The sequence below is a fragment of the Siphateles boraxobius genome, unplaced genomic scaffold, assembly GCF_051911475.1.
Source record: "Siphateles boraxobius isolate OS27281-9 unplaced genomic scaffold, OSU_SipBor_1 11, whole genome shotgun sequence".
Classification (NCBI taxonomy): domain Eukaryota; kingdom Metazoa; phylum Chordata; class Actinopteri; order Cypriniformes; family Leuciscidae; genus Siphateles; species Siphateles boraxobius.
The window spans coordinates 7,361,877-7,384,383 of record NW_027508711.1 but is presented as its reverse complement, the minus strand read 5'-3'; the positions used below and the strand labels follow the sequence as shown (position 1 = coordinate 7,384,383).

General features: G+C 36.4%; 5 protein-coding genes across 7 annotated transcripts in view; 1 reads left to right on the top strand and 4 right to left on the bottom strand.

Annotated features, from left to right (window-relative positions):
- apbb3 (amyloid beta (A4) precursor protein-binding, family B, member 3) overlaps positions 1-1,674 on the bottom strand; it is a 28,780-nt gene extending 27,106 nt beyond the window's left edge. Inside the window, exons 1-2 of the mRNA XM_077195467.1 lie at positions 1,565-1,674; positions 438-1,196 (exon numbers count right to left, since the gene is read on the bottom strand). Of these exons, the coding sequence (XP_077051582.1) occupies positions 438-486 (49 nt within the window). The 5' untranslated portion in view covers positions 487-1,196; positions 1,565-1,674. The remainder of the gene's footprint in view (positions 1-437; positions 1,197-1,564) is intronic.
- Positions 1,675-2,951: 1,277 nt separating this feature from the next.
- On the top strand, positions 2,952-5,573 carry LOC143701302 (SLC35A4 upstream open reading frame protein). The gene is made up of 3 exons (XM_077194775.1): positions 2,952-3,144; positions 3,565-3,663; positions 4,492-5,573. Exons 1-3 carry the CDS (start codon positions 3,031-3,033, stop codon positions 4,681-4,683), a joined length of 405 nt encoding a protein of 134 aa, XP_077050890.1. The 5' UTR covers positions 2,952-3,030; the 3' UTR covers positions 4,684-5,573.
- A 687-nt stretch (positions 5,574-6,260) lies between these two features.
- Positions 6,261-9,745, bottom strand: cd74b (CD74 molecule, major histocompatibility complex, class II invariant chain b). The gene is made up of 6 exons (XM_077195578.1): positions 9,515-9,745; positions 8,370-8,530; positions 8,174-8,259; positions 7,203-7,230; positions 6,913-7,113; positions 6,261-6,711 (listed from the first exon to the last, which is right to left on the bottom strand). The coding sequence occupies exons 1-6, from the start codon at positions 9,592-9,594 to the stop codon at positions 6,665-6,667; spliced, it is 603 nt and encodes a 200-aa protein (XP_077051693.1). The 5' UTR covers positions 9,595-9,745; the 3' UTR covers positions 6,261-6,664.
- Positions 9,746-10,956: 1,211 nt separating this feature from the next.
- rps14 (ribosomal protein S14) lies at positions 10,957-14,844 on the bottom strand. The gene is made up of 5 exons (XM_077194774.1): positions 14,771-14,844; positions 13,969-14,119; positions 11,353-11,514; positions 11,155-11,231; positions 10,957-11,061 (listed from the first exon to the last, which is right to left on the bottom strand). Exons 2-5 carry the CDS (start codon positions 14,115-14,117, stop codon positions 10,994-10,996), a joined length of 456 nt encoding a protein of 151 aa, XP_077050889.1. The 5' UTR covers positions 14,118-14,119; positions 14,771-14,844; the 3' UTR covers positions 10,957-10,993.
- Positions 14,845-17,341: 2,497 nt separating this feature from the next.
- The window catches only part of ndst1b (N-deacetylase/N-sulfotransferase (heparan glucosaminyl) 1b), a 111,281-nt gene continuing 106,115 nt past the window's right edge, over positions 17,342-22,507 (bottom strand). For all 3 annotated transcript variants that reach the window (XM_077195285.1, XM_077195266.1, XM_077195275.1), the window contains exon 16: positions 17,342-20,076. In XM_077195285.1, the coding sequence (XP_077051400.1) occupies positions 19,957-20,076 (120 nt within the window). In that variant the 3' untranslated portion in view covers positions 17,342-19,956. The remainder of the gene's footprint in view (positions 20,077-22,507) is intronic.

The following is a 22,507-nucleotide window of genomic DNA, read 5'->3' as shown; positions in this document are numbered from 1 at the left end:
CTTCATGTTGTGTGGGCAAATTATGCTGCCATGTTTCCATAATCTAATCCTCCAACAGATGCATAATCCCAACAAAACCCCACAGGTGACATTGTCCATGAACGCTTGTTGCCTGGCCCTCAACAATATCAACAGGCAAATCTCTCAATTTCAACTTTTTTAGATTGTGTTGGTTTTGAGTGTGAAAACCAATCGATGCAAAACTCCATTAATTAATTCCAGCGAAATCAAGTCCGTCAAAAACAGGGTCTTTAAAAAGTCGGGTGGGTCTAGTATGACACAGCACCTGTAGTTAAAGTCATAAGTGAGCGGCGGAGCATGTGAACAACAGACAATGTCTGCAGATGAAGAGAAACTCTTCCGCTCACTTCGACACCTAAGAAGTAGAGAGTGCACTAAGCAGAGAGAGAACAAAGAGGAGGGGAAAGTGTACCTACCATCATAGTTGACGATGATGATGGCGAGCATGTAATCCTTGCCCAACATGGTGTCTTCCCGAAAGTCTCCTGAGGTTAGTTCAGATACATTCCAGTTCAAAACGTCCCAACACCACCAACAAACTCTGCAGCACACACTCACACACAGGGTGACCACTGCACTCAGAGATACGCTCACATGCCAAAAGGATTAAAACCCACACTCCTATTTTCCTCTCTCTGTCTATCCCCTCTTTTATTTCCTCCTCAGGTAATTTCACTGCTGTCTAATCAACCTCATCTTTGTCTTGTTGCCTAATGCTGCTCTTCTGTTCTCTTCCCTATTCTGTTCACTGTCGTCCGTCAAGCTGAGAGTGATGCTGTTTGTGAGATTGCCTCTCTCTCTCTCTCTCTCTCTATGTCAGTGTGTGTGTGTGTGTGTGTGTGTGTGTGTGTGTGTGTGTCTGTGGATTCTGTAATTCAGTAATGCCTGCAGCTATTCCCCCTCCTTCGCCCCCCTTCCCATCCCTCTCTCGCTGGCTCTCTTTGCCCCCCTAAGCTCATGGTGGTGCCTTAAGGATGGCTGGACATAATAATGTAGGTCTAAATAAATACTATAAATGGAGAACAAGAACATATGGAAATATAGACTATATACAGCAAAAAGGGTTGAAGTATTTTTTTCTTCATTAATCAAACAGGGCACAAACTGTGACGTGTGTTCCTGAGAAGAATTACAGTCTCCGATCTGTTCCACACAGTGAGGCAGAGAATAGCCATCTGTAATGTGAAGAGTGCAACAAATTCTCATTTTTGACACTGCTTAACTTTCTGTACATTTAAAAGCCATTTATGTATTCATTATCAAAATATGCTATTAGAGTTTATGTTATTGTTTTATGAGAGGGTTTTTTTAAATAATTTGTAATCTAACAGCTTCATTAGACTTCATAAAACGTTTGTGGGAAACATCTTATGATGTGATTTAATGAGATTAGCAAGCTAATGTTACTAAATACCGAGGGCGTGTTATAAACACAATAATATAAACATATGACTCGCACATGAAATATTATTTTTAGAAATGGTAGTGGTCAGTAAAGAGCTGTGGGGTGTAAAGGTTTGTGGTTTGCGTTGTGTTGGTCCACCTTAATTCCTCCCGTCATGAATTCAAGCGAAGTCCGTCATCGTCCAGCCTCCATTTGCATCATCACTCTGGACTGGTTGCCACGGCAACGACTTCTCTGTCGCGAGCGTGTGTCTGCTTCTGCAGTCACAAATGGAGACGGGCGCGCGCGTTTATAATCAGTGGAATAGGCTACTGTAACGATAGCATACTGCTATAATTATATTTTATGTACATTGCAGGCCTATGTCTAAGACACAGTTGATGTAAGTTATAAAATAGGTCACATCGTTGTTGAAATATGAAAATAATTTCATACAGTCTGAAAATAAAGCATAAACCGTTCCAGTCTCAATTGTCTTTTGAATATGAAGTGCGCTTAAATGTATTGAGTGTGCACTTGTAGTGTACTTCAAATCTTAAAGGGATAGTTCACCCCCAACGACCCCCCCCAACAACAACAAAAAAAATCGTCATCCTTTACTCAGCCTTGTGGTTTTTCCAAACCTGTATGAGTTTCTTTTTCTTGCTGAACACACACACAAAAAAGATAATGTAAAGAATGTTGATAACCAAACAGTTGACGGTAGATATTGACGTCCATAGTATGAAAACAAGTAACGTTAATGATAGTTAATGTCTATCGTCAACTGCCTTATTACCAACATTCTTCAAAATATCTTCTTTGTGTTCAACAGAAGAAAGAAACTCAAGCAGGTTTGGAACAACATTAGGGTGAGTAAACGATGACGACATTTTCATTTTAGGTGAATTATCCCTTTAAATGTATATATATATATATATATATATATATTTTAAAACTGTAGGCATACTTGCAGACAATGTAATATTAATGAAATAAAAGCACCCATTTCATGATAGTTTCTTAACACACTTCAGCACACTATTAAAAAGTACACTTTGTAATAATGTCAAATAAAAAGTTTTACTTTAAATTATTAAATGATTATGTTTAAATATGCCTAATCTTTTGTCATGCTTTAAAGCACTTATGAAATATTGAGTCAAAAGGTTGAAGGAAAGGTGGCAAAAACAATGGGAGGAAGAGAGGGAATGACGGAAGAGATTAGATGTGCAGGCACACACAGGAGAGATGAGATAATAATAATATCAAGGGTAAGATTTGTATACACAAGACTAAACGGTACACTTTATAAAATGGGGAAACATAATACAGGAAGGAGTGTTGGCGAGAAGAAACAGCGTCAGAAAGAAGGATCATGGAAAAAATGTATGCAAAGATAAAAATACACTTTAAATTAGCATATATTTCACAAAATCAGTGTTATAGTTGTCTTTTTCAATATCTTAATGAGTGGGAGAGGATATATACAGTATGGCATATGAGTCCATGATGTCTATGTATGAGTCTATGACGTTCGAATCCGCACTCCATACCAATCGGTGGCGGTAATTCACCATTTCGTTGTTTGGCAACCGCCATTAAAACTTCAAAGGAAGAAGAGAATGAGACAGACCAATGTAATCAAACTTAGAGCGGAATCTATATACTTTCCACTTTCAGGTTGCTCAATCGAGCTCAGAATCGCTGATCCCGCGCAAGCAGTCATGGCGGACAAGGTTGGTGTACTACCGAATTTAATTAGAGTTTTTACAGGTCACTTTAAGTTCTGTATATTTGATACTGTTCTCGATTACTGTTTAGCTACTTATGACATTTAGTGTCCGCGAAACAACGGAAAGAAAACAAATTCTGCAGTTCAGTGTTTGAGTTAGTGACACTGGCCAGTTCAGCAGACATTAACTCTGTTACATGTGTTTTCCCTGTCACGTATCTGTCAGTTATTATAGAACCTGTATTTTACCCCTATCCCTAAATGTCTTTTAAATATATATTTTTAATGAAACATGTAAGATACAATTACAATCCCTTTTCTGGAGGCACACCCGCGATGACTCATTCTGCTGACAGTCCCATCAACCACTATGAAAATGTTTTTTTGTTTGCAGTACATTTCTCAGTCTTTGTTTCTTGAACAGGATCCATTCCGGCAGCTGAAAGACCTGTCTCTGCTGAAAGGCCAGCTCGAAGACCTTCAGCGTCGGATGGAGGATGAAGTTGGGGTTGGAATTCCACAGGCAGGACTTTTAAACGCATTTTTCTTCATGTTATTTTATACGTCAGTTAGAGTGTACAAATTAAAGTCATCACAAATGGAGGTTGTTTTACTTGCTTTGTTATTTACTGAGGATGAAATAGTGTTAAGGTACATTTTAAATTCTTAAAAAAAAACTGGTTTGTTGGTGAATTTACATGTATGTAAATTTGCCAAGAAAATAAATCAAATTTATCATAAAGCAAGCTTCGTTTTTAGTGGGGTCAAAATCATAGTATCCAAAAAATAATGTCTTTAAAGGTTACGGATATATCTAGCTGGATATTCTCTTTAAAAAATATTTTTCCATAGTAGTTCAGTATATTTTTGTCAAACTCTGGACCCTTTTCACAGACTGTGATGACGTATTGTCGCATCAAGGAACATTGTTAATCTAGCGTGGTTATATTTAATTAAAATAATAATAATACAAATGAAAATTCTCAATTCTCTACTTATATTACTCTGGCATTAAATCACTAAAATAAAAAAGTGAAAACAGTGGCTTCAATAAAAGCATAAACTATCGATTAGCAACCTTGTAGTATACAGTTGGTGTGTCTTTTAAAGGTTTATAAGTTATTATACAAAAAAAATCAATTCCCTTATGGAGAAAATGAATGGTATTTTTACTTCTGGAAGCTGCAGCGGCTCTACTTTCTAGTTTGCCTCTGTTGGAAAGTTGTAGAAATGCATTAGTAAATGTAAGTTAACCCCGTAAATGTGAAAAGGGTCTGTATGATCATTTTGCGTAATGAAGTTCTTTGTTTTCTCTCTCACTCTCCGTCTCTTGCCCTCTTCCTCAATCTAGGGAGGAAGTGTGCTCAGTTCTCCCTTCCTCAAGGGCTTTTTGGCTGGGTATGTGGTGGCGAAGCTCCGCTCCTCTGCGATCCTGGGAGTTCTTGTAGGAACATGCACAGGCATATATGCCGCTCAGAGCTATCAAGTGCCTAACATCGAGCAGACCATCAAAAACTACTTCAGCTCGTTTAGGAAGAGATAGAGGGAGCCATATAAAACAATCTCTGAAAAACAGTGCCTCTTTCAAGAACTTGAACATGTACCTCCTCAACTGAGGGTGCCACTCATCAGACCACAGAATAACTGGATGTATTTAAATGACACTTTGTGTATATAAAATAATTGAGCTTCTCTGGTTAGCAGTTTTAGGCTGTTTTCTATTTATAATTAGTGAGTGCTGTGCTGTTACAACGGCTTGTTTTTATATATACCCAAATTCCTCATGATGGTGCAAATGGCCAAAAATTTGTTATCAGTCCTTCATATGCTTCTGGTGTTTATGTTCTGTCTGTTACATGCAAATTTTTGCCAATAATTTATTTTTAATTGAAGTTTGCACTAAAACGGGTTTACAATCAGGCTCAACACACTCTGTAAATTACGTCTGGCATTGAACAATTCCTGTACCTGTCAAATATCAGGTGTTGCTGGACTTGAGTTGCTGAAATGTTTGATATCGTTTTTCAAAGAAATGTATGTTGCACATATCCACTCTCAACTCTACCACTTCTGCTTGTAATGAGTAATAATGGAAGTCAGCCAATGGAAGTGAAATAGAAAACATGAAGTAGCCCAATAAGAGCATGAAAACTACTTCTCACGCAGTTTTCAGATGCAGTATTGAATTCAAGTGGTATGTATGTAAAGTGTAATCCATATTGTAATGCATCATTTGTCTCTGTAAAGAATTCTTTAAAAACAGTAGTTATCAATATTGAGGTTTTTTTTGTGCTTTTGCCTTTGCGCTTATTGCTATAATGCGTGATGTGTTTTTGAAGAGATTCCTTTACATACTTTGCATGCAAGCTATTTTTTCCAAGAAAAATGTTCTTTTTTAATGAATAAAATCTCAAATTGCTCTCTTTAGAAAAATGTATGACACAATTTCATGGTTATTCACAGCTGCAGTGACCCAAAATTAATATATATATATAATATATATATATATATATAATGTCAGTTTCTCACCTAACCCTTTGAGGTTATTTAAATTTACACTTTTATCCAAATAAATATACATTGCGTTAAAGGTGTACATTTAAGATTGTTAATTTCACTGGAAATTGAATGCATGATTTTGCGTTTCTGGAGCCATGCTCTGCTGTTTCAGCTTCAGGAAAGCACATTTTATTAATAAAATAAAACTTTTAAAAGAGATCAAAATTTTAAATCAACAAAAATAGTTACAATTCTGTTCATAAGATTCATTTTTTTAAAAGGAATGGTTAAATTAAATAGTTAAGTACAGCTGTAAAAACAGTTTGTTCTCATTTTTATTTTTGTTGTAATGTTTGAGAAGTATTAACGTTAAATGTTTTTACAACAAAAAAAGTCAGTGAATTGTATTAAATCCACTTAGGATCAATTTGACCCACAACATAAAAATCATACCCAGAATTTGAACATATAATAAAATAAATGTGTGTGCGTTTCCTCTAGTCTTAAATTTAGTCCTAAAATATTTGCAAGTATCCCTTGGGTCATGGAAATTCCCATCAAACGTAGCCTTTGCTAAACAACTTAGTCCAGTATTTGTCCAAAACAAACAGATCACACAAATGTTTAGCAATTAAGTTTATTGGTCATCTTTGTTAGCTATCCATCATCCGTTTTCTATCCTTCCATAAAATAGTTATCTCTCATCATCCAGTCAACGAATATTCAATAAAAGGTAATTAAATGTTAGTTTAAAAAACAAAAACAATAGTACAATTCTATTATTAAAGTGAAAGTTTTTTTATGAAAGGTCAACACTGCTATAGATGATCTATTAAAGTCTGTAATTATTACAAGTACAATGCGAAACACAATGATCTTTAAGATTTTCATGACAGCAAAATATCTAGCTAAGATGCTTACCTCAAACCAAGCTATGAATCTTAAGTAAATGTGAAAGTTCAGCTGTTAAAGTTAAAGATAAAGAAACCAGAATATGATATTTAAGAAGTCTTCACTGCTCTTCTTCAGTGTCCATCTTTCCCCAGCAGAGGCTCCATCACCTTTGTATCAGCTAAAATAAAGAACAGTGACGCATGCTTTATATCAGAGCTACATATCATTACACAACTGAGTACGTTTAAAATATGAATCTTCTTTTGTGTTCAGTAGAAGAAAGAAATCCAGACAGGTTGCGAACAACTTGAGTAATGTGAGTAAATGATGACAGAAGTTCTCATCTATGCCACAGTATAGAGAAGTATTCAGCTCATACCGGGACACTGAGCAGAACCCTTGGTCAGAGAATCAGGAGTCTGAACGCCGCTCTTGTCCACACACCAGCACCACTCAGTCTGATCCCAGCACTGCTGGAGCTGGTAGTCCCCGTTCTCATCACACCTGGGGCGGAAGGACGGCAGGGGACTCTTGACCAGCCCGGCGGCCTCCTTCAGGCACTGGGACTGGACACTGGGCTCTGTGGGACACAAATGAACAGAGCATTCGTGAGGACATACAGTTGCTGAGAACTAAATCTGCTGTTTGACAATGACAAGATCTTGATACCTGGTTTGGGAGTTGAGGAAGGGGAATCCTGAAATATAGACAAATGACACATGAGAGAGCTGTAGATGCCAGGATTTATGTATTGTATGTTTTTATTTATTTTATTTATCATTTGCTGTTTCTACACTACCGGTCAAAAGTTTGTAATAATTGCGATTTTGAAATGTTTTTCTCATGCTTTCCAAGAATGCATTTATCTGATCAAAAATACAGTAAAAACAGTTATGTTAAATTTGAAAGAACTGTTATGTATTTTAAAAATAAATAATTTTAAAATAAATCTTCAGCATGATTCCTCCTGTTTTAAGTGTCACATGATCCTTCAATCATTTTAATATGCTGATTTGCTGCTCCTTTACTGTCAATTGTTATTGGTGCTCAGTTATTAATAATAATTCCTCTTTTTTCAGGCTTCTCTTTTTAACATCGTTGTTGCTGAATAAAAGTATTAATTTCTTAATATATGTTATTTAATTTCTGAATTTTCCAATTAAATAATCTTACCTGAAAATTTTTAATGGGAATAGTTTCCACAAAAATATTAATCAGGCAAAAAACTGTTTTCAACATTGATAATAAGAAGTATTATTAATAACTGAGAAAATTGTAAATCTGCATATTAGAATGATTTCTGAAGGATCATGTGACTCTGGAGTAATGATAAAAAATTCAGCTTTAAATCACAGGAATAAATTACACTTTAAAATAACATTAAATTAGAAAATTACATAATAAAATTTCCCTATTTGACTGTTTTACTGTATTTTGATCAAATAAATGCAGCATTGGTGAGAATAAGAGAATTCTTTCAAAAACATTAAACAATTAATTATCCCAAACTTTTGACCGATAGTGTCACAATTTCTAAAGCAAACCCGTCTGAGAAACTTGATTTGATTTTCTGACTCAATCCTGACACCACGTGGCCGCCAGTTCACATTACAGCCCGACCAAGAGGAAATGACTTTTACCTTCTCTTTGGGCGAGTCGTCAAGCGTCAGAGCGAGGGAGCTCATAGGGAGCTGCATTTTCATGGGAACCCCTTGACTGCGCATGACTGCACAAAAAGGGAAGAAAGCCAGAGTTAATATGCCTCTAATAGAGCAATGGTGATTTAAATGGAAGTATGATGAACGGAAGCCCATAAGATGGTAATAGTTGTCTGACCAAACTTCTGGCTGAGCTCATGCAGGCGGTCGTTGCGTCTCTCGAGGGTGTTGAGCTGCTCTCTGTGGTTGTACACCATGTAGGCGGTGAAGGCCTGACCTGCGATCAGTATTCCAGCCAGCAGAGTCACTCCTGCCACCTTTAGGGCCCGACTGTTAGATCTGTGGAGAAACACAGAGCCAGTGGATTCATACGAGTCACATGCTATGCTCAACCTGAGGCTGAACAACTGCTGTTATATTCGGAGATTTTCATAATGTACCTTGTTTGTTTGTTTGTCTTGTTGAAACATAATAATAACATAAAAATAAAAACACAAATAAAATAAGAGTTACATGCTGTGGTGGCGGCATAAAGCTACAACACTAACAAAGTATAACAATGACGCTAAGATGAATAAGCGGACAGACTTTTGATAAACTGCGGTTTACATTATTAAAAAAACAGTCTGGAAAACAGATTAATAGAGCTTGGGCATTTAAAGGGAATAGTTCAACCAAAAATGAAAGTTTTGTCATTACTTGCTCACCCACAAGTTGTTAAAAACCTGTGTTAGTTTATTTCTTCTGTTGAACACAAAGAAGATATTTTGAAGTACGTCGGTAAACAAACAGTTGATGGGCTACATTTAGGGAAGTCAACTGTTACCGACATTCTTCAAAATATCTTCTTTTGTGTTCAACAGAAGAAAGAAAAAATAAGAAAGAAACTAATATAGGTTTGGAACAACTTGTGGGTGAGTTAATGATAAAAAAAAAATGTTTTTAAATAAAACATTTTTGGGGTGTGAAATATAATTTTAAGTTTTAAGTATTGAGTTATGAATATGCAATGATGTGATACGCAGAAACAAAAACATTGCGATGACAAAAAACGCCTATATTTCTTACACAACACATTATAGCATATTTTTGCATGAAGCACTGCTAGTGAGGACTTCAAATGTATAGCGCTGTTTTATGTTTTTACGCAAAATTTCTGCTTATTTATAGAAGAAATCAGTAAAAAAATAAAAAAAATAAAAGCTCTCTAACTTCAAGGTATTTTCAACCACTTAGCAAATTTAGTTGACATACATTAAGCATATATAATTGAGAGAAACCAAGATTTGTTTATAAAAGAAATAAAACCCAAAGTTTCCTCACCCTCCCTGACGTCCCATATTGATTGCAGTTTGCTCACTTGGAGCTCTGAGAAGTGGTGAGTCGGTTCTGTCGGTGGACATTTCTAATTTACAGTCAGAAACTTCTCAAAATGTTGGCAATTTGATCCAGGGATATTCGTAACAGCTCTCTAATATGATAAAGCGAGAACTGAGAGTCTAGCAGTGTGACACTCGGATGAAAGTGTCTATAGAGCAGATTCAGGTCATTATTTCATTGGATAAGACGCGCTGCATCATCAGTTGTCAGACAAACGTGAACTTGAATATACTGTTCCTCCAGTCTCTCATACTAGACTCATGCATTCATTTTACGAATTTTGAAGTGCGATTTTCAACATTTTAAGTAAATTTGTCAGTAATTTTCGAGGCGCAATCGATTTTGAGATTAATCTTATGGCGCCCCTTGCAAAAAAAAAAAAACAAAAAACATTTGAAACATAGGCTACTTACCAAATATAAATGTGCAATAAAGCCATAAATAATGACCGTACTCATCTTTTGTTAATGTCTGACACTGATCATCATAATTAAACCAGATATAGTTATTTTTCTATTTTAAAGGATTAAAATTACACATTAAAGTGTAACTTTCACTCATCTTGTTTGTCCCATGTTATCTAAAAAAGTAAATGAATTAGCCATTATCTTCAACAGTGTAATTGATTATTGTACTAATTACTCTCTAAAAAGTATTGCATTACTTATTTTTTTCTAAATCCCATATCAACCTCGACCAGTTGAACAATACAGGAAAAGACATGAAACTTTTTATTCTTTCAAATAAACAATTGCATTAATTCTTGAAGGTTACATATAAAAAAACATATTTTAAAATTTGACATTGAATTTTGATGTTTAATCCACTGTTTTATATAGTCTATATACAGTATTTAATGCAACTACATCAGAAGCAACTAATTAATTTACAAAAAGATTAAGAGTAATCCCTTGCTTTAAGAAAAAATTACAGTAAAAACACCCAAAAGTTCGTCTCCAAACTTGGTACAGTTGTACCCATGGACATTTAAAACCACTCAATTAGAGCACAATACACGTTTTATGCAAGTCTGCACGGTCAGGTGGTCATACTTTGCAGTCTGATATTACTTGCAGGTTGAGTCTCAAATTTCAGAAAACTTTTTAATTTTAGTTTAACTTTTTGCAGTTCGAATCGCAATTTCAGTCTCTGCGCATCTTAAAATACTTTCTGCAAAGAGGAAATTAAATGTTCTGGCATAATCTGAATCAGGATGTGCGCTTGGTATTCCCCGAGCATTCATTCATTCGGTTTCAAAATACACCAGAACATTATACATTAAACCAGTTAGACATGTATAATCAGCTAAAGGAAGCCAAACACAGGAATCACTGCAATCATAAGAACTCATCAACTTGTGCTTTAGTGAAGACAGGAGGCAAAAGTATTATTTGACACTTTATTCTGAAAAAATCCAATAGTTTACAGACGACGTCCACGGCGACCTCCCTTTCTGCGGGTGCTGTCTGATGGAATGGGGGTGACGTCCTCTGGAAAAGAAAGTGAAAGTGAATGAGACTTCCTCATGGAAAACAATTTTATAACCCACTGAACAGAGATCAGTCTTCATTAGATGAACCCACCGATGCGGCCGATCTTCATGCCAGAACGAGCCAGAGCCCTGAGGGCAGACTGTGCCCCTGGTCCAGGTGTCTTGGTTCTTAAGGGGGAGAGGAGAAAGGGGAAAGGAGCAAGTCAATCATGATGCAAGCCAATGTTCTTCATTCCCGTAAACACAGAACATGACATTTCTCATCAGTCCCCGTCTGTAAAGGTCTCACCTGTTTCCACCAGTGGCCCTCAGCTTGATGTGCAGGGCAGTGATTCCCAGCTCCTTGCACCTCTGAGCCACATCCTGAGCCGCCAACATAGCAGCATAAGGGGAGGACTCGTCTCTGTCGGCCTTCACCTTCATCCCACCAGTAACACGGCAGATTGTTTCTCTGAAGATCAAGAGGAAGGAAAAGTCAATCAGAAGATGATCACCAGCAGGACGCAACATCAAAAATCACCTGAAAAGATTTTGTTCACCCAAAAAAATCACAAGGATCCAAACTTATGATTTTATTTCTAAGAAAATCCTGTGCACTATTTACAATTGAACGAATAACAAAAAAACTACAGGCCTGAATAAGAGGAAAGTCACTGAAGACCAGGGTTTTTATGGCAAAATATGCAAGAACCATAGATGTTTAATGTCCACATGCCATCGATATAAAACCTTGTGTGAAGAATCTAATAGCTATATTTAAGATATCAAATATTTCAGAACTAAAGGAAAAGGCTTAATTGTTAGTGAAGAGTGCAACAGTCGGTTCTGGAAGTAAAAGTAGATTAACAACTTACAAACTTCTAACTCTTTCCCCACCATTGACAATTTTCCATCATTTATGAAAACACTTCCTTGCCATTGACATTTTTCTGGCAATCCATGTTTACATTGTTATACAGTAGGCGCCGCTATTTCACATCTTCTGAAAGATTACTTAATCTCCTGATCAAAACACAGGTGAAGAAACAAGCTTTATAAACATTACTTATGCATGTAGTATTTTTAACTAATACGATTTTGTTTTTTTAAATTAAACTTTTGATATATTGCATTTTCAGATATTCATGCAACAAAATACTCTGGGGGACCATGTCAATTGTGAAAATGATTACAAAAATGCTGACAGTGGCTGGCGACTTAAAACACTGGCAGGGAAAGAGTTAAAGACAGAGCTACTGTAAATTACAAGGTTTTTTGTTTCTACATCTTTTAACACCATGTTAGCATCGACGCTACATGCATGGCAAACACAAAGTCAATATCACAATACATAATTTAAATTATTTAAAACATTGACATAAGATAGAAAACCTAATATTATAGAACATTCGGGTTATACATTCTGTAATATTCCATGTAAACATGTTTTTAAAAAAGCGTTTTCTAGCAGCATCATAAATATTAGTCCAACAGAATATGTTTAACAGTCAAAGGAACTTGACACGAGACATAAGAGGAACTTTGCCAATCATTAGAAACCCGTTTTATGGTTCTGCGTCAGGTTGAGTTGCATCGCGGTGCATCTGACCAATCACAGCCCTTGTGGTCTGCGTCGCCTCGACGCGTAGTTACAATTTTTTGGAGGTGCACGTCGAGCTACGGCGGAGGGGTTCGCGGCGACGCAGAGGGGTCTGCGGGGGTACGCCGTCGATTCGACGCAGAAGCATAAAACAGGCTTAAGTCTTGAGTGACCCAGACGGCACCTAGTGAAGACATCTTTGTCATGTCTTGATTTAAAGTTATGGAAGGGTTTATACTGGGGCTTTATTTCATACAGTTTATTTTATATTCTTCCCATTCCTTCTGCCACTTGTTGGTGATGTATAAGCTAATTAAAAGTCTGAAATTAGGTGGTATGTGGCAGTCAGATTCTTCGGGGTCAAGCGCATCCCTGCTGGCAGCCGTGTCCGCTCTCTCATTACCAGTCAGTCTAATGTGGCTACGAGGCTGTTACACCATAATATTCGCTTCTGCTGAAGCCATTCGCTTGCATTATTTCAACTTAACTTTTGGAATACTATATTACCCACGATTTAGTACAGAAAAATCCACCAATCACTCTCGCCACAATCAAAATGCAAAAAAACAACAAACCCTTAAGCTCCTCCCACTCCCATGAATAAAACTTTATATATATACGTCAAAATGTTTAAATTAATAGTTTTATATTAACTCAGTTTAATTTGATTTTGCAATGCTTCATGGGATTGTAGTCTTTTCCTCACTTAAGCTGTACACTAATGTAAAGTCTTGCTCCTTTGTATTTCCGTCCGATTTTCAAATACTTTTAGCTTCAAATTAAAATTTGGAATATTATGATTCACCTCGTTGCTGGTTGGCTTGGATCATGGCTTAAAGCTTTAAAGAATACTTTTTTTAAAACCCTGAGATAAGTGAATGAAAAAAAATTATTAAAGAGGGCAATTGTTCCTGTGCAATTTTTGATTAACATTTAGGTTTGTTCATCACACAAAGCTAAAACGAAGGGCTTAACATAATATGAATACAAGTATGAACTACTTTATGATGCCTAATTTTGGCCCTTGACAGTTCCAGTCTACTTTCACTTAGGCTATTCCACAGAATAAATATATAATTTGTGGTGAAAATCATAAAGGTTTGAATTGAGAGGCTGACCAAGTACAAACATGAATTTTGGGTAAACTATGATAAGGGTTGAGAAAAAGAAAATCATTTAACATAATGTAATTTTCAAAGTACACTTCACTGTGCGTAAAAAAAAGAAAAAGAAAAAAAGAAATCTCACTTCAATTGTTTTGCTATTGTTGGTATTTGTGCTTTTTATATGCATACAGATTTTATTCCACATTTTTGGGTTACTTACTTGCCGGAGAGGTCAGTGACATGCACAAAGGTGTCGTTGAAGGATGCGAAAATGTGGCAGACTCCAAAAACATTCTCGCCTTCGGCAACCTGAGGTCCCAGACTGATGACCTGCTCTTCCTTCTTTTCCTTACCCTTGCGAGGTGCCATTGCTGAAAAACATCAATATTCAACAGTCAGGTCAACTTAATATGAAAAAACATCCAGCATCTCATAATTCAGACCCTGAGGTCTAAACATGAAGTTAAACAAGGTCTCTCTTATTGACATGCTTTTCTAATGCATTCGAAAAGACCTGCTGGTGTACGACAGCGCGTTTAAACTAGTTAGTCATAGCATTATAAACTGACTTAATTTAACGTTAACTGCAGTGCTGACTATTATCATGAAATGCTCAGGGGGGAAAATCCAGAAAGGCCAAAGGATTCACCGACATGCATCTAGACGCCAAAGCTGCGCTAACAAACCAAGTGTTCAGCATTAAAACATTTAAGATATTTTTAACAAAGACGTTAGATTTGAACGAGAAACTAAGCACATTTCCACACATACTGTAAAGCAGTCGAGTATATCTGTAACTGTAGCGGCTCGTGCAGCTGCGCTGGACAGACCAATATGGTGCAGGACCCCGCTACAGCAACACTGATAATCCGCTTAAAATACTGCTTTTATCACTATTTATGGGAGTAATATCACGTTTTACTGGTGCTTGAGATGATTGGGGACGTTACAGAAGTTTGATTTTATATTTCACACTTTTTATAAAGGTAGGATTTAAACGGATTGTAACAGTGTTCTCTTACCTATGTGTGTCTCTAATCGAGGCCGAAACAGGAAAGGAAAGAGAAATCGCTGCCGGGTTGAAAGTTCAACCTCTACAAGCGGAAGTAATAGTACATAGAATAAAAGTCCCCATGTATACTCCTCACATGCTTTGATAGATCTATGGGATATATGTACTCTTGTTAGTGTAAAAAAAAAAAAAAAAATACGTAGTTCAAAAAAAAAGTTACAAAAAAAAAAGATATAAATAAATAGAAAGGTGCTGTCTGTATAACCCATTTTACACCTCAGTGATTTTTTTTGCATGCTTATGATTTATTTTGCTTAATTTATTCAAGTTATTTATGTAAGTCATAATACTTACTCGCTTTACTGCTTTTATCTGTAAAGAATAAATCATTTTGCTTTTTGTACTGACAAATAATTAAAAATCTTAACAGTTCCCCTCATGCAACATTGTAAAAGCCATGACTTTACACCTATCCAATATTAATAATCATTTAATAAAGTAAATTTTTATTAGCTTGCTGATACAGACATTTATATTGCAGCACATTTCAACCCAAACCTAAATTTACTGCCACTACAGTCATGAAATATACCTTTTTTTGTTAGTCAACAAAAATACTATTTGTAAGCAGCAAGAGATTTTTTTTTCAGTTTCTTTTTTCCCAGTGTCATGTTGCAACAAGTATGTAAATGATATATATTATGCTGTTATTGAAAACTTCCCCAACATTAAATCACATCTAATAACCAGACAATTTCACCATCCATAGGCTACACCCTTAAAAAAAACCTCTTGACATTTTTCAGTATGGCTTAATACTCCAAAAATTAAGGGACTTCATTAAAATTACAAATGTCTTCTATATGCATCTCTTTGCATGTCTTCTACATGCATCTATATCGCATGTTCATGTACTAAAGCAAACCACACATGCCATATATACTGTGGCCATGCAGTGTTCAGCCATCCAAATGTAAATGAACAGTCTGTGGTTAATGTAGCGGCTCATTGGCAGTGTCAGAATGATGGAGTGTACAGCTCTGGCCAATATGCACTCTGCTTTGATGAGTGTGTGATGTGGATGCAAGCCATGCTCACAGATGCCCTGCTGCTGCTGACAGATTGAGATGCAGCTGTAGTTTATGTTTGTTTTAAATATCAAACCAACCAGTGACACACCAATGTTTCACGGGACAAGGATCAGCTGTAAGTCTGCAAATCCGCATGAAAAGAGGCTTCTTTTGATAGTGAAGATCAACATTTTCGGTGACATAAAATCACATCCATATGAAGGTACAAAAGGCTATTTTGGCATGCAAAGCCCTAGAATTTGTATCAAAAATATTGTATAATTGTTCCGTTTCAAAGAGAAATCTCAGGCTGTAATTGTTAATTATTCTTAACATAAAATATTATACCCGGATTGTATCCAAAAAACGTAAAACCACAGCTGCCCAACTCACTGCAGAATTAAATGCGCACCGACTCTCGTGTTCCCACCAAACGGTTCATCAGGAGCTCCATATTTATGGTCTATTATTTATATATATATTTATATAAATATAATATAATTATATATAGCCTATATATTTATGGCTATAGCCAAACTTTGGTCATTTGTGACAATGCCAAATGTCTCTTTCATTGGTGCCAACAGTAATTAGAAATAGAAAAAATAGAAAAGAACCACCGCTCATCCGTCAAAAAAGTCTTGTAGAGAGGTGCGGTTACATTAAATCATTATGGAAAATTGTAAAAAATACAGCAGCCGCACACTCAAACACTGTGCAAGATCAATTTATTAGCAAGCTTTCGGTCTTGCGACCTTCTTCAGGCATTGGTGCCAACAGTGCAAATCTTGGGCTGTGGACAATGTGAAACATGTATTGTTCTCTGATGAGTCCACCTTCACCGTCTTTCCCGCATCCGTGGGAGTTATGGTGTGGAGAAGCCCTAAAGAGGCTTAACACAAGGACTGCCGCTGCCCAGAGTGAAGCACGGGGGTGGATCAGGATCAGTGATGGTTTGGGCAGCAATATCATGGCTTTACCCACTGTGCTTGATGGGCGCGTCACTGCCAAGGACTACCGAACCATTCTGAGGGACCATGTGCACCTAACGGTTCAAACATTGTACCCTGAAAGAGGTGCTGAGTATCAGCATGATAATACCAAGTTGAATATCTCCCATGGCCTGCACAGTCAACAGATCTAAATATTTTTGTGCAACTTTGGGATATTTTGAAGGAGCAAGTCAGAAAACGTTTTCCTCCAGCATAATCACATAGTGACCTGGCCACTGTTCTGGAAGAGGAATGGCTCAAAATCCCTCTGGCCACAAACTAATATTAAATTACTGTAGAGTAAAACCAGGCATTTCAGTTTCATTGTCCAAACCGTGAGTGTGTGTGTATATGTATGTATGTGTGTATATATATATATATATATATATATATATATATATATATACGAATATAACCTCTGAAGAATCATATGGCTGGAGCCTATCCCATTTCAGTATCCATATGTACATATGAACAAACTGTATATTTGTACTTAATAAAATTAAAAAAGACAAAAAATTAAAAAGACAGTGGTTTCTTTATTTGCAAATTAATCACAAAAATATTGGCTACCAACAATAAAAAATATTAACAACAGTAGGTTTGATTGTACAGTCCAGATGATTATTTCCTTAGTTATTTTATTCTACCTATTGATACCCTACATTATGATACAGAAAGCACAATATTGGCAGTGTGAAGGTCATTGGGACCCTCTGCACGTCTGTGAGTGTCTCGATGTATATATATATATAAAAAAAACTAGTTCATTCATATTTTATTATTTCTCTCTGTTCCATTCACTCAAAAAAAACCAAAAAAAAAAAACAAGTTCTATACACTGCGACAGAAATTTTATTTAAACAAAATTTGTGCTTGGTGCAAAACATCCCATTTTACCAGGAAACACGATATTGCATTATTAGATGTCAGTTGTGGGTTTGGGAGCAGATATACTAAATGATACAGAGAAAATGATCTTTTACGTGTGTGATTATGAAGAATCCGAAAGCAGCATGTAAGGTGCATGATTCTGTACCGCAGACAGTTGTAAACTACTTATATTTTAACCAAGACCCAGTAAAACTATCTGTAAAAGCTACTGGTAATACAAAAATGCTCTGTGGACCCAAAAGTCTTCCTGTGGACTGTTGCAAAACCTTTGTGGGAAGTGATATCCCGGCATTGTATGCTTTTCCACTCCTTGGCCAACAACACAAATATTGTGCTTCTCAAGCATCATACTCTGAGGTCAATGAAGAGAATGAAGGGTTGTACAGTTTTTTACAAATAAGATCTATATTATAGAAAATAAACGCTCTGAGATACTGTCACTTCTCCAACTGTAATATTCCCAGACCCCTTCCATCCTAAAGCAGGGAATATCAGGGGTGATTTCTCATCAAACATTGTACTTTTTTGGCGCCTTTTCACCATGAAATACTTCACCAAAGGATGCACTTGAATCTGAACGCCAAACGTCTATAGAGGCACACAGCTGTTAGAAGAGACTGATATATGCTGCGCAAAGTGAGTCTGATGTAATTGTGCATGGAAGTACGAATGAAAGTGCACAAAAACCTTTCAAAGACAAATAAAAAACAGAAGGGAGCAAAATTAAATCCAATTAATTTCATGTTATACGTAAAATGAGATTTGGGTTCGTTCCATGACTTCTCATTTCGGCAGCAAGAGAAATGAAATCCATTAGCGCAGTGGTTTAATTCAGCCCCAGCGACTGGGTTAAGGGGTTTTGTGGAGCTTTCCATGGATTGCCATGCCTGCCACTGAAAAGGCATCGTGTCTATTATATAGCATCCTAATTCCTTGCTTACATTCATGGGTGTAATTCCTACGGTTCAGTAGCAGACAACAGTTCCTACAGAACACAAGTCATATAAAATGGCCTTTTAAAATGGTCTCTTGGCAGAGGAAATACATTCCAGGACACATTCTGATGACAACCCTGAATGAAAAGTGATTAGATGTTGTGATATGCTAAAACAATCACATAAAAAAAAAAAAAACAGAAAAATGGGTAAAACATTCATTAAAAAAAGATTTTAAAAAAATACAGGTGATAAAAGATTACTGGTGGGCAGGTTTTATGATTCACTATTAAAACGGCAATACCCTTCCTTAATGCTCCGGTGAGATTTGTGATATAATGCTAAAATAACACATGGGTCCAGTTCTCACAGGGACATTCATCATTCGAATTACGATTAAAAAGATCCATCCCTCGAGGGCGATCAAAACACATCAGCTTGTATACTTCAGTGAATTTAACCGTAATTGGCTTGATAAAGTTGCATTAAGGCAGTTACTGCACATATAACGGGCCAACAACATACCCAAATTTTTTACAGTTTCATATTTACAGTCACATTGATTATGGATGTAGCTTATCTGTGTTTTAGTACCACAAATTATCAAGCATTATTAAGCTGTCCTGTGGATTCGCAACTAATAACCATAAATACATTGTAATGAAATTTCACCTTTAAATGTCACATTTTAAGCCCGGAGGGTGCAGCTGTAACGAATGGGCTCAATATCCTATGAAATAAAAAACGTTTAAAACCGAAGAATGAAACTACAAGGCGAACAGCCTTGTGTTGTGCAACACAACACATGAAATGAGTGTTAAAATAAAGAAAGTCTGACTTTAAGGTACCACCCTGGCACTTATTTATCTGTTGTGGACTTGTGTATGTCCGACTCCTACAGCTCTGTCAAAAGAGATATGTGCCTCCTCCCCCATATTGCATGTCCATTTGTTCTGACACTACGTCTACCTGGTACTTCAACACACCAGAGAAGTAGAAAGTCTTTTGGAAGCCTCCCGTTATGATCCAATGTTCGAGCCAAGATTTGTGGCAGGTGTACCCCAAGGCTATATCCTGGGCACATCACTGTTCTCCAAAACGGAACAGAGCCACTAGCGCATCCAAGCCCATCTTTCTTTACCGCTGTGTCGTGTCCTCTAGAAGCTCAGTTCAATGAACTGAAGTTCCTCAAAGCCACTGACCATGGCCGGCGGCTGACAGGGGTGGACAAGAGGGCAAGTCCCGTTAAGAGCAGAAGGAGGGGTGTCCGAGTCTGACCAGTGTGTCCCCACCCCCCTCCTCAGGTTACCTGCTGTGGAGTAGCTCCTCCCTCAGCCAGCTAGGCAACGGCTGGCCCATTTTGTACAGCAGCTTGGAGAGCTCAATGTTGTGCTCATGGTAATACTCTCTCAGGAAGGTCCGGGACTGTGGAGGAAGAGGATGGGATCAGTTTCTTTGCCAACATGTAATGTACATGTCATGCTAAAGCTATGTGTGGGCTTTTTTATTGTGTCTTTTACAAATACATATATACATAAGTGTGCGTGTCCGTTATCATTTTTACATTTAGATTAGCTTTGCCATTATCTGACACTCAGTTAAAATTAATCTTTAAAAACACTAAATCATTTAATACATTTTAAAAATGTAATCTTAGGCAAATGTCAAAAATAAATATTTATTTTAATACTTTAGTACATTATAATGTTGTGATGTCAAAACTCACTTATTTTTTTCACAGATTATTTTTGGTTATTAGTCAGTGTATTTAACCTTTATTTAGCCTAAACATTTCAGAATTTTAATCTCAGCCATTTTTCAGCAATCATTTAGAAATCATTACTGGACTTTTATATCGGGCAGATCTTTTAAATCACAAATCAATTTCGGACCACATGAATACATATTGAATACATACTGATTGGTTAATATAGCACACTATTTAATTTTTTGACTTTTGTCACTTATTGACAGGAACAATATAGAGTGGAGAGGAAATGATGATGTAAATGTGAAACGAGCAGGAACTGATTTTCATTTATTCAAACATCATCATAATCTACTTTTAAAATGGCTTATAACCTCATGCTAAACAGCTAAATATTTTTGACTGGATACCAGACCAGACGCCTTTGGCCTAGAAAAGGTCATGAACCTTTAGCCACTGCTGTGTTTGTGTGTTAAATAACAGCTCAAATGAAAGCTTTTTTTTTCCCCCAGGAGTGCTGCTGCTGCGACTGCAAAGCCACGACACATCAGCCTGTTCTTTCACCCCTCATTAACTTTGATGTGTCTGCCAAGAAGCCTCAAGGTAACATCAAGGTCTTCGGCATTCGACTGAGCCTCTCTTTATCATACTCTGTTAAAAGATACTGACTGAAGCTGGGCCCTTCTACAAAATACACCAGTCTGAATGACCCTGACGTAATGAGAAAGGAATACAGTGGCTGGAAACAGTCTTACTGAAAGCTAAAAATATGTATTGAAACATCATTCAAAACTAATTTAATTTCTGTAATGTGGCGTATTTCTGAATAAAACTGAATATTCAACAGGAAACACTGTAGGGCAAGATTTTAATTATTTTAATTATCTGGATTTAACTGGATTGTAGATGTTAATCTATATAATTTTATTGGTTATTATTCTTTATTTTAAAATCTGATAATGACCATTTAGCAGTGGTGGTAAGTAACGAAGTAGAAATACTTCGTTACTTTACTTAAGTATTTTTTTCGGGGATCTGTACTTTACTTGAGTATGTTTTATTTGCATCTACTTTTACTCTTACTCCACTACAATATTAAAGACAAAGTTTACTTTTTACTCCGTTACATTTCCCCATGCCTGCTCCAAGTATTTATTACACTGGCTTTCCAAACCAATGAAAAACTTGGTTTTATTTTGAAAAAAAGAATGCGCAAGCTCTTTGCCAGCATACGCTCACATAGCAGTCAGTTCGCCATTGTGGAAGATGACCGCAGAAACAGGTGAAGGTGCAGCTCTGCCCAGCAATGATCCCGAGATTTCCGCTTACTTTGAATCTTGCACATCTTCTGTTTGATGCAGCTAATGTTATGGAACATGTCTATTGCAGAGCTGCCAACTCTCACTCATTCAGTGTGAGACTCACGCAATCGACACTTTCCACACGCTCTCACGACACACATCCATTTTCTCACGCAGAGAAAAATCGCGAAGCAAAGAGGACATTGACACCGATATTAAATTTTGATATTAAACAAATTCTCAGCTCTCAGATTATGTCAACTGTATTACGAAATTTAAACAATAAATACTGTTTTGGAGCTTTTAAATGTGACGTGACAGATAGCTAGCGCCTGCTATATGGGGTGCCGTTAATCTCTTTACTACTAGTTAATTGTAAATAAACACAAATGAACAATAATAGGTAGCCTATGTTGAAAGATACAGTACAACTTACCGAAATGTATATACCTTATACATAATATCAATAAATCAGTGTTTTTCAACCGCGGAAAGAGGTCAATAAAACAGCTGGAGAACAATGTCACATAACGTTACATTTACCTCAGGAAAAAGAAAAACAACATTTGATGACCATAGCATGTTAGTTGGCTGGAAAAAGTATTATTTTATAATATATTTAATATTAGTATAAATTAGTATTTTGTTAAATGTGCACTATATATTTATTATATGTTTACTTATATCATTAAAATATTATAAAGTTGTTATTATAATAAAAATCACATGTATTTTTAACATGTAATAATACCAGCTGACAGGGCTCTCTGTAGCCTATGTTTACAGAATTAGGTGAGATTTTCTTAATTTAAAAATTAACATGCATCTACTGTACCAAATATTTATC